General features: G+C 40.0%; 1 protein-coding gene across 2 annotated transcripts in view; it reads right to left on the bottom strand.

Annotated features, from left to right (window-relative positions):
• Nucleotides 1-3,610: 3,610 nt before the first annotated feature.
• LOC130482484 (palladin-like) overlaps nucleotides 3,611-11,256 on the bottom strand; it is an 81,075-nt gene continuing 73,429 nt past the window's right edge. For both annotated transcript variants that reach the window (XM_056855218.1, XM_056855219.1), the window contains 4 exons: nucleotides 8,482-8,689; nucleotides 6,438-6,603; nucleotides 6,093-6,226; nucleotides 3,611-4,021 (listed from right to left, as the gene is read on the bottom strand). In XM_056855218.1, coding sequence (XP_056711196.1) covers nucleotides 3,849-4,021; nucleotides 6,093-6,226; nucleotides 6,438-6,603; nucleotides 8,482-8,689 — 681 coding nt within the window. In that variant the 3' untranslated portion in view covers nucleotides 3,611-3,848. The remainder of the gene's footprint in view (nucleotides 4,022-6,092; nucleotides 6,227-6,437; nucleotides 6,604-8,481; nucleotides 8,690-11,256) is intronic.

The following is an 11,256-nucleotide window of genomic DNA, read 5'->3' as shown; positions in this document are numbered from 1 at the left end:
AGAGTTCTGAGAGAAAAGTGGTTGGCCTGAGGTCACCCAGAAGGTTGCATGTGGAGGAGTAGGGAGCCGAACCCATCTCTCCAGATTAGAGTCTTCCGCTCTTAACCACCACACCATGTTGGCTCTAGAAACGTGTGAGGGTTAGTAATTTCGCGAGAGGTCGAAACGTGTAAAGTTGAGCAGTTTTGAATGTTAAAGAGCAAGCTAGTTTTAGTTCTTAATGTTTGGCAATAAAGGGTGATGGGTCTGCTAGAGGATGCTTTGGAGCAGTGGGAACTAAGCTCGGTAATCTCTTGCTGCCCATGGACCTTGTTTGATTGAAGGCCATTAATTTCTATTCTTCTACAGCATTTTGGATTTGGAATCATAAATTGGTCCTGTAAGGATTCAGTGACATCTCTGATTGGGGATGGAAAGGGAAAGTGAGGGATAGCACCCACCCACCTGCTGTCTTCTTCCAGCATTTGAGTGGCACTATCATCTCTTACCTTTCTGGGACTGTGTCTGTGTGTGCTGAATGGTGGGAGTTGAATATTCAGTGCCTGTGTATAGGCATAATTCTTATTTCGTGTGTGTGTGTGTGTGTGTGTGTGTGTGTGTGTGTGTGTGTGGTGGGGGTACACATGGAAACCTCTAGTTGGAACAGGATGATCAGAGCCAGATGAGGCTTTTATTTTATTGAACTTTTACCCCGCCCTTCCCAGCCGAAGCCGGGCTCTTAAAGTGGAGAATCTTTTTCTGTCCCATTTCCATTTGTTTAAACTCGCCCTACTAAAAGAACAGTAGCTCTGGATCTTAAGTATTGGCCACCTCAGGATGTGCTCCTGCCCCAAAGTTTATCCATTTATATTGTGCCTTTCTCCCCAGTGAGAACCTGAAGCACCCCACACTATTCTCTTCTGCTTCATTTTATCCTCACCACAATCTTGTGAGGTAGGTAAGCCTGGGCGTTTGTGACCGGCCCCAAGTCACTCAGCAAGCATCCATGGCAGAGTTGGGATGCAAACCTGGATCTCCCAGACCCTAGTCCAACACTCTAACCACTACAGCATGCTGGCTCAACCAGTTTATAGGATACCTATTCATTGTTGATTTCAGTTTAAAATAGGTATTTTAAGATGGAAAAAAGGGCCACTAATTACTGCTATGTCTGAAGGCCAAATACTATTAATAGTGACCTAAAAAAAATCAGGATTTAGCATGTTAAGATTAAATTAGCCTGTTGCTAAACTCCTTAGCAAACATTTCCCCATAACAAGCTCCTAGAATAAGTTTTTGTAAGGGGTTAGTTCTATTAAAAACGGAGAATGAAGGGCCCAACTGGTAACAGCTCTGGAGTAGGCCTATCACTGCTCCTCTTTCATTAGTAGAGCAAACCCTTCCCATTCGTCTTTCAAGCATATGTCCAAAGTAGGCATGGACCCAGCATTTCTTCTGTCATATGCACAAATATGATCTTCAGGCAGCCCTGTGGCAAACAGCAGTTATTTAATTTGTAACTGTGACTTCATGTTAAGGGTGAGTGAGCGGAAAGCACTGGAGAGCTTACCAGAGCTTTTTCGCAAATGAGAGACACTCCGTATAAAATGTTCCCAAATCCAACATGCCTGGGATCACACAAAACCTGTATTAGAGATCCTGGCTGAAATGGGCCTGGCTGCTGATCCAAACGAGGCTGTTCTCATTCCGAAGTTAATGCCTTTTCACTATATTTGTCAAGAGATTTATTTTTCTTTCTCTGGACCCTCAAACACAGTATCCCAAATGTGTAATCTGCATTATGATCCTATGTTGTCAACATGACTCACCATGATTCAGATACTATGGAATACGGCCGGTATGTCAGAAGAAATCTGTTTCCGTAGAAGTTCTTCCATGTACATGCACCTACCCGTGTCATTGTCATACAGCAGAATCCTAACCATGTCAGTCCAGCTCATTTCAAGAGGGCTTCCTTTCAAATAACTATTCTTAGGAGTCCAGTCTTAATTTTTGTTGTTGTTTTAAAGCCTATTATGCTTCCAGTATCTTTTCCCCAAGAAAGACACACACTATTTATTTGTGTAGTGTTTATTGATGTTAAACCCACACGATATCAGCACAACAATCCAAAGTAATAATGATTGCATTTTTTTTTATAAATACAAATTAAAAAGAAGCAAATGCTACTAGTGAAGCTAAACAAATAGTAGATTAGCAAGTCATATTTGAGGAGAATTTGGTAAGTGGATGGTATGATATACTTGGTTAGGAGATGACAGCAGAACTGTTCATATGACAGACGATATATGACAGTACGAACAGAAATGCCTGAAGGGGCAGTCATAACCATCAGTTTGTATAGAATAACTACCTTCTGTGTTAAAACTTGCTAGCTGCTAAAAAAAATCTGGTTTGTGTACTTAAACAATGAGGTGCAAAGCAATACATGTATAGCAGTAACACAAAATATATGATGTGGTACATAATACAAAACTTTTTTTTAAAAAAAGTACTGCGCTTGAATAACTGAGCTGAGATAAAGATTTCAACATTTTTATTATAAATAAAGTACTATAAACGTGCTTCATATAAAGGAATACAGTGTTTTCCTTTTATAGTAAAGTACTCTTGTACCATCAAAACCTTCTCCCCCATACCAGACCCAATTGAACTGTGCTGCTACTTCCTCCCAACTAAACTTTGTTGTTTTTGAATCCAAATTGTCTAATGCAATCGTTCCAGTTAGATGAAGAATTAGTCTGCAGTCTGGAAGTTCAGCAATTTTTGCCTTCTTCACAAGATCCCAGCCATAGGCAGTGTTGTTGTGTCTTGCTGTACTAGTCAATAACACAAACGTGTAATTTCTAGTACATCGTGCATGTAGTGTTTAAAATGTAACACCATTTTGCTTACCATCATTCTTCATTCCATTTCCCCATCTCTACTAATTATTCTCTACGGTGTGTGCTTATCATTTAAACTCTTATTGCAAACTCATTCCTTTCCCCCACTTACTCTTATACTCCTAATTATCATCTCCTGCGTCACATAGACTGATCAATCTAATGTCTAGCATTAAAAAAAATCCTAGCATACACATAACCATGGAATTTCAGAGACATGAACGTTTTCATCTTCTGAGAAAAGTCTGGCCTGTTGCCCTATTCCACTTTAACAAATGTAACACTGTAAAACAATTCCATCATAAGGTCTGTATTTTATTATTGAATCAGCCTGGCAGTACATTTATAACTTAACCAGTTCGTCTGTTGGCTAAAGTCACATTAAGCTATCTGGTGTGAAGTTTCCTTGCCCATATTAAGAACATTTAGGGGAAGTAGTTTCTTTCTACTTTGAGACAGAAAGCCTTTTGCAGATATTAGAATTTAATTTTGATCTAAATCCTTCTCCCTATCTTGTTTTATCCCTTCAGTATTGCACATCAGAATACATTGCCGATACATTTGCAGTTGTGTTGTGGCCCAAAGAGCATTATGTGTTTATAGCACCTATAACTCATAAAAGGCACTTGGTGATAAGGTCTGCAGTGTATGCACTTTAGAGAAATCCCATTAACTTCAGCATTTGAGAGTACAATTGTTCAAAACAGTACTACCCACATAGTGATAAAAAATGTGAAGGTGGTATGTGTGCGCACAGGTGTGTGGACTGTACACATCTATTTAATGATTGCTACCTACTCCAATTTGGTACAATGATCAAAAAAGATGTGGCTATGGTGTTCTTTATCCTTTGCACTTAAAGGTGTCTACCTTTCACATAAAGTGGCATAAATTATCATTGGTCAAGACAATGGCTTTCAGTGTTTCACTTCGAAAGAAATTGGTAGACCCAACAGCTAAAGTTTACAGATCATCGCTTTCTACCAGTCTGGATTGCAGTGTCAGATGAACTGGGTTTGCTTCTGGCTGAAACGCTGCTTTGATGTCTAGTCCTTGGTCAGAAAGTGCGGCATATCGACTAGCTGAGGGGCGCACCTTCTTTGGCTTGGTGATCTGAGACTGTTGTTGCCATTGAGCTACGGAAAGAGAAAGTTTGTTACTGTATCACAAGCACTACCACATCTCTGCAGCTGTAAAATGACTGGTCTGGTACGTAAAACAATCCTTTTAAAATACAATCACCTTGATCCAGTAAGAAAGGCCTGTGAATGCAGGTGATATGCAGCTAGATATGCATCTAGCTGTGCTTTTATATCGCATCTGGGTGAAGTGTGAAATGTAAAGGGGATGACATCTCAGTTTGAGGCCACTGTCTATTTACCACCCAAACAAGAGCTGAATTGAGAGGTCTCAATTTAAGGTCTCAGGTAATCTCATTTCCCCACTTTATATGTCAGACTAATGGGTAATAATGGGTGGCTCAAGGTATTTTGTCTCCCCAAGCAAGGTACAATTTTCTCCTACTCCTCCTTAGTTCCTGAACAGTGGAATGTGGGTTCATGGAAAAATAACCTGTGGTGTCTTGGGTGATAGTTTTGTTTTAATTTTCCTAACGTTTTCATTACAAGGTATAATAAATACATGGCAAAATTGTTTTAATCCATGCTGCAATTGCTTTCCTTCTCTTTTTAAACAAAAAGGAATTTTGTAGCACCTCAAAGACTTAACACATTTATTGTAGCATACATAGTTACTGAATTAGAATTTACCAATAGATTTACTTGTATTAACCAGGGCTTAAATTGTCACCATTATGGCCGTTGTGAATGTAATTGTAGTACTAAATTGTACCACTTGCATTTTATGGCTGTTTAACCCCTCTGTTCATTATTTTGCCCCTCTATAGCCATGTGTGCATGTTTTCAAATAAAAGGGCTGGGAGCACAACCCTTTTCCTCCAGCAAAAAAATTCCAATCCTGATTTTTGCCAAGTTATAGACACTTTAAAAATATATGTTTTTAAGAGAACTTACCAAAACAGTGGAAACAATGCATTTTTTTAAAAAATATTCTGATGCTTTATCAATAAAGTAAACTGTGTGTCATAATTTGAAAAAGTCCCTTTCCTTCTTCCCAAACTGCTTCTCTTCTTTGTTTCCCATCCCTAGAAACTTCTGTTGCAGCCTTTACAGAATTGGAAGGTAGCCAACAGTAAATTCATCTGATTTGTATTTAACACTGAAATTTCTTGGAGGAAAGATTGGCATGGGGGAAATCAGCAAATTCATTTAAAAGAATTAATTTTATTTCAGTTTCTTCTTGTGATGAATAAGTATCATGGGTGGGGTGGGGGCGGTCTGTGTCACCAAAACAGTGAAGACTTCAGATTAGAAGTACATCTATGCTGCCTGCAAAAGATAGCCATATTTGATGCTCTTGCATTTGGCCCTAGTGAAAAAAGGAAGGGAAACGGGCTGTAGAACAGCCACAGAGGAGTCTTCCTACTGACCAGATGGAGGGAGGGAAGGGAAAAAGGAACAACAATGAGAAAGGGCTGTGCTTGTTCCAGACAGTGCCTCTGTTGTCATGATGTCCCAAGCAGCTGCTTGTCTCACCTTGTCTCTGTGGCTTTTGCATTTAATTTAGCAACAGCATTCAGTTTGAGCAGTTCACATATTATGGGTTTTCCTACACATTACCCTGGGGAAAACACAAAGAGTGCAATGGTGCATCTCACAGGGAGTGGCACAGATTTCCAGATGGGGGTTTGTTCATTTTTAAAATTGATTCTTTTTAAAAAAAATCTTTTAAATTCTTTGTTTTAATTTACATTTTATAGAACCTTGGGTACATGCCTAAAAGGTGTAATGTGTGAACTGGCCAGGAGGGAATCATGTTCACAGGCAGGCTGTGTAGTTTGGCTGGTTGCTTTCAATAGGTTGGGAAAGACTGATGCCAACTCAACTGTGTGCCTCTGAATCTAGGGAAACTAGAAACTATGCAGTCATTCTTCCACTCCCTTTCTGTTGATGAGAATAAATGCAGACACTCCCATGAAAAAGGCGGGCATTAAGCCATAAACAACGCACGTTCAAAATTCCCCAGGCACTGCAAATAGTTACAGCCAGTTGCTAAAGGATAAAGAAGCAGTTATACATTTGGGCCAATTCACCTGAACATGTGAAACAGCCCAAAACAACAACTTACCATAAATATCCAGCCTTGCTGTGCAGGACACAATCCCAGCCTCATTCTTAGCTGACACAGTGTACCAACCAGCATCTTCTTTTGTGGCTCCCTGAACAAGCAGGCAAATGTAACCGTGGTTATCCTGATGCATGCTGAAAGAGGGATAGAGAGAGATTGTAAAGCAGTTGTATAATTTTTTTTACTCTTAGCCAAATCAGACTTTTTTGGGGGAGGGGGAAACCGGGGCCAGAACATCATTCTCTTATCAGAAACAATTAAAAGAACTTAAATTGCATTAACTTAGAGGTTTTGGTAAATACCACTGAGATTCCCACTGAGAGGTGAACAGTAATTTAGTCTAACCTCACTCTGTCCGTGTTGTATGTAAGTGACTCGTTCTCTTTCTTCCAGAAAATCTGAGGGGGCGGCACACCTAAAACTCGGCATTCCAGTCGTACAGGGTACCCCTCAGCTACTCCGGTGTTTTGTAGCTTCTCTACAAATACAGGTGGCTTGTGCGCTTCCTTCGCTATTAAAAAAGCAGAAATCACAAGTATTTATTTAGAAAGATGCCATACTTCTTTTCTGCTGTATCTTCTTGCTCTTCCTGAACAGCGGGAGCACGTGACACATATTTGCTTTGGGAAAGGAAAATACCCTCCATTTGCAGCTTGTCAAAAGTGCAGTCCCAACACTGTGGTTATTTACAAAAAGACACAATCCAGGTCTGTACAGAGAAACAATCTAGCCACAGTTAAGCATATTTAAAGTCTCAATAATTTCAATGAGAGAATCATTGAAGATTGGACCAGAACCAACGGCTTAAAATTAAATCAAAAGAGTTTCCATCTAGACATTAGGAAGAATTTTCTAACAGTTAAAGCAGTTCCTCAGTGGAACAGGCTTCCTCGGGAGGTGGTAAGTGCTCCTTCCCTGGAGGTTTTTAAGCAGAGGCTAGATGGCCATCTGTCAGCAATGCTGATTCTATGACCTTAGGCAGTTCATGAGAGGGAGGGCATCTTGGCCATCTTCTGGGCATGGAGTAGGGGTCGCTGGGTGTGTGTGGGGGAGGTAGTTGTGAAATTCCTGCATTGTGCAGGGGGTTGGACTTGATGGGCCTGGTGGTCCCTTCCAACTCTATGATTCTATGAATCAGGCATAATGGCTGCAATCATATGCACACGTCTGTTGGAATTAATGGAACTTCACAGGCACACTTGCCAACAGAAATCCTTCACATCCTTCACTAGATGGAGGGCATCTGGCTTACGTATTTTCACGTTACGTAGTGTCCTTTTAAACATGTAGGCCTTCCTCCACTGCTTTTCCAGTAGCAGCTTCCCAGTTGTTGGGATGGCTTTTACATATGGGCAGGCATTGTCCACCTAGGTCTTTCCTATAGAAAGGGCAACTCCTTCTCTGGCATCATGCATGCATACCATGTAATCTACCCCCACCATCCTGGTTTCCTGCTTATGGGTAATATTTAAAAGGATCCCATGGTCAAACATATAGCACCTTGCTCTAAAGGAACTCAGCTTCACAATCTGAAAAGCCATAGATTGAATTAAGGGGGTCAAGTTACCAAATTGTGAACACAATCCACCAAATACTTCTGAACAACCCATGGGCTGGATCCAACCAGCTTTTCCATTGGTGAAAAGGAGTCTCCTTTGATCACCAAAAAGGCTATGTCGGGGATTACAGGACCTACATAAACAAAATCCACATGAGACTGGGGTTGTAGTAAGAATGGGAATTGAGTGAGATTGAATGAAAAATCTGTCTGGATCAGATCCCATAATACCTTTTGATAGCACCATGGGATGTGTGTATGCACACAGTGGTTGTTTGCCTCCCATTAATACCTTCACCCAGCATTTTTCTCACAAGAAAGCGCACTTTGTTCTGCTTTCAGGAGAGCTGTAGCATAAAACTGTTAAAACAGTCAATGGCTGAGCTAAAGTTCAACGTAATGACTTCCAGCTGACATTCATTCCACCATTTCCCAAGATGACTATGTTAAGACCTTTACACCCCTCCTCTGACCTATAACATGGGATTCTTCATTCTAGCCTTGCTCATAGGATAGTTGTAAGGAATCAAAAGTAAAACACTTTGAGCACTTCAGTAAAGTGCTAAATAAACGTTAAGTATGATCATTATTTTTCCTGAAAAGTCTGAGAAGGCTCCTTAGGGAACTCACTGCTTTATATTCAGGAGAAAATAGCAAATCTTTAAAAGCTCCAGAGAAGACAAAGAAATTACAATCGAGGCATAATGTGCAAAAATATCAGTGGAGAGAGACCTCCACCCACTTCATCAGAATCCTCTGGTAGCATAAAAGCATCAGATCAAATTATTCCTTCCCGTATTGCAATGGAAGAATGCTAAATGGAAATGTTACCTGCAACGATCAGTTCCAAGCTGAATGTGTTCTGACCAGCTCGATTGGTGGCAACACATGTGTAGATGCCAGCGTCCCTTGCTGTGACAGGCTCAATAATCAGAGAGTGCACACCATTTTCACGAACCAGCATCTTGTGAGAACTATCAGAACGTATTACTCTTCCATTGACTTGCCAGCTGATATCTGGAGTTGGTAAGCCGCTGACCTTAAAGGATAGAACACAGCAAGAACCTTTCAGTGACAAGCAGAGAGACTGTAGAAAAGATACAGGGGTTGTTAGTAGAGCATCCTGTTCTGTTGTATCACAAATCATACATGGACCAAACTCCATCCTACTTTTTCATCTATATCTGACAGATGTTGCTGGATCTCTAGACCTGAATGGTAAAGAGCAGTTCTATTCCAATAGAAGTCCCACAGTAGCATTAAGTATTACAACATGTAAAATGGAAAGATATTATGTGCCATCTGCCATTCCTTATTGTTCTGCCGTTGATTACTACTAATAAGAATGATCCTTTCAATATTTTCTCCCTAGCAATGATACAGAACCAAGCTTTAGAATATTTTAAAAACGAACTCATTAGAAACCCATTAGTGAACATCAAATTCCATTCCTGCTATGCACCATACATCACTTACTATATTTAATGTTCAAAATGCTTTAGACTAACCTCAGAAATGTATCTATCATCAATAATACTTCCTGCTTAGAGAAGGTTGCTTTAGCAAGGATGCTGTTTAATTGTATTACACAGAAGTGATTGAACACCCTTCAACGGGAGAATTCGCAGTTAAACCCTTTGAACGATTTCAAAGAGTAAATACGTTAAAGGGAATAGAGTATGGTTTTCAATATAGATTTACAGATTCATGTATTTTTGTGTCTACGATTTTATTATTGTGCCATTAAAGGTGACTGAAACTGAATATAGATTTATAACATTTTGCACTTCTCTGCCTATGCAGGCATATTCAAAGAGAGAGCTTTCTTCTGCATCATTGGCCATTTATGCATGGGAGGTTTTGCCTTGGATTTGCCGCTCTCTAGATGCACATCTCCCCCATCCAAATTCTCAAAACTCTGCATGGGGGCTTATTTTTGAGTTTTGAGGATTCAGATGGGGAAAATGTACATCTAGAGATCAGCAAACCCAAGGTAAAACCTCCCATGCATAAATGACCGTTGTGCTAGTATCCAGATAAATAACTTACAGGATAACCATTAAAATGTATGACTTGTGCATTCAAGTGCTCAAGTAGAGTGATCTAATTCTAGCATAATGGCAAAACAGTTCTAACATGTTTCTTGGACTTGATGTCTAGGGACTTGCTCTTTGGTAATTGGCTGAGGAATTAGGAATAAGAGCAGTTTTGCCCATTAACTATTCTTTACCACAACACTGTTCCATATACAGGTCTCTGAATAAGGAACATAGCAAGCATTTTTTGGTCTTTGATAAACTATACAGGGACATTTATTTATTTAAAAAGTTAGCTCCTGCTTCTTAGCTTTCAAAGCAGTTTCCAGCAAGAAAAATTTATAGGGCAGAAAAGCAACTACAAAAATTAAAATGCCAAAATTAAACAGAAGTCCACTGGCGCCTTAAAGACTAATAGAAATTATTCCAGCATAAGCTTTTATGAGTCAGAGCATACTTCATCAGATGCATAAGTTTGCTGCAGCTGACCAACTAAACTCCCCATCTGATATCAAATAGCACTACCCCATCAATTAAAACAATTTAAAAAGAAGCAGTAAAATCTCAAAACAAGCACAGCAGAGGAACGACAAATCAGATGCAGCACAAAGGGGACAATTATTTTAAACAAGACCAAAGAGAGAATGCAGAAAAGCAACCCCCCTCCCCCCTAAGTCATAATCTCAAAATTACAAACAAGCCTAGGAAAAAATGTTTTTGCTTGGCACTTAAAGTTAGTAGAAGAATAAAAACCTAAGACAATACCACCAATGGTGTAATTCGTAATATATGTAAGTAATTCCAAACATCTCTTTTAAGATTTATACAATTGGCTTATTAATAGACAAAGACTAACCTATTATTATGCTATTTTTAGACAACCTATTACATGCCTGGCCTGTTGTATACTGCCTGTACATGTAAATATATTTGTAATGTGTGTGCATGTTTTTATATGATTTAACTAGACCACTGAGGAAGGCCATATCGGCCGAAATGCGTTTGGCTTGTGGGGACAGACATCAACCTTAAGAAATGCCATTGTGCTATTTTAACGGTTTTTAAATAATTTTAATTCTGATGGCCCAGGCTAGCCTGATTCTGTCAGATCTCAGAAGCTAAGCAGGGTCAGCCCTGGTTAGTATTTGGATGGGAGACCACCAAGGAATACCAGGGTTGCTGTGCAGAGGGAGGCACTGGCAAACCACCTCTGTTAGTCTCTTGCCATGAAAACCCCCAAAGGGGTCGCCATAAGTCGGCTGCGACTTGACGGCACTATACACACACACACATAGTGCTTCTAATAAATTATATAGTTTCATTATTTATATATATTCTTTTCATTCCACCCAACCTTGGGTACCCAACTTAAAGTTAGTGCCAGGAGAACTGATTCAGGAAAGGAAATGCGCAGTTGAGGCACTTCAACAGGACAAGACCATTCCTACTGCTCACTCAGCCGACTTTCAAAGGGCCGCATGCATTAGGGCCTGTGTAGCTTTATCTCAGGGGCTGAAAGTCTGGTTTCCATGGGAGAAGGCTTCAAGGCCAATCCCACATAGAGGCCACT

Source organism: Euleptes europaea, chromosome 9, assembly GCF_029931775.1.
Source record: "Euleptes europaea isolate rEulEur1 chromosome 9, rEulEur1.hap1, whole genome shotgun sequence".
In the NCBI taxonomy this organism is placed as follows: domain Eukaryota; kingdom Metazoa; phylum Chordata; class Lepidosauria; order Squamata; family Sphaerodactylidae; genus Euleptes; species Euleptes europaea.
Note: the sequence above shows the minus strand (reverse complement) of the source record. Positions and strands in the feature narration are given on the sequence as shown.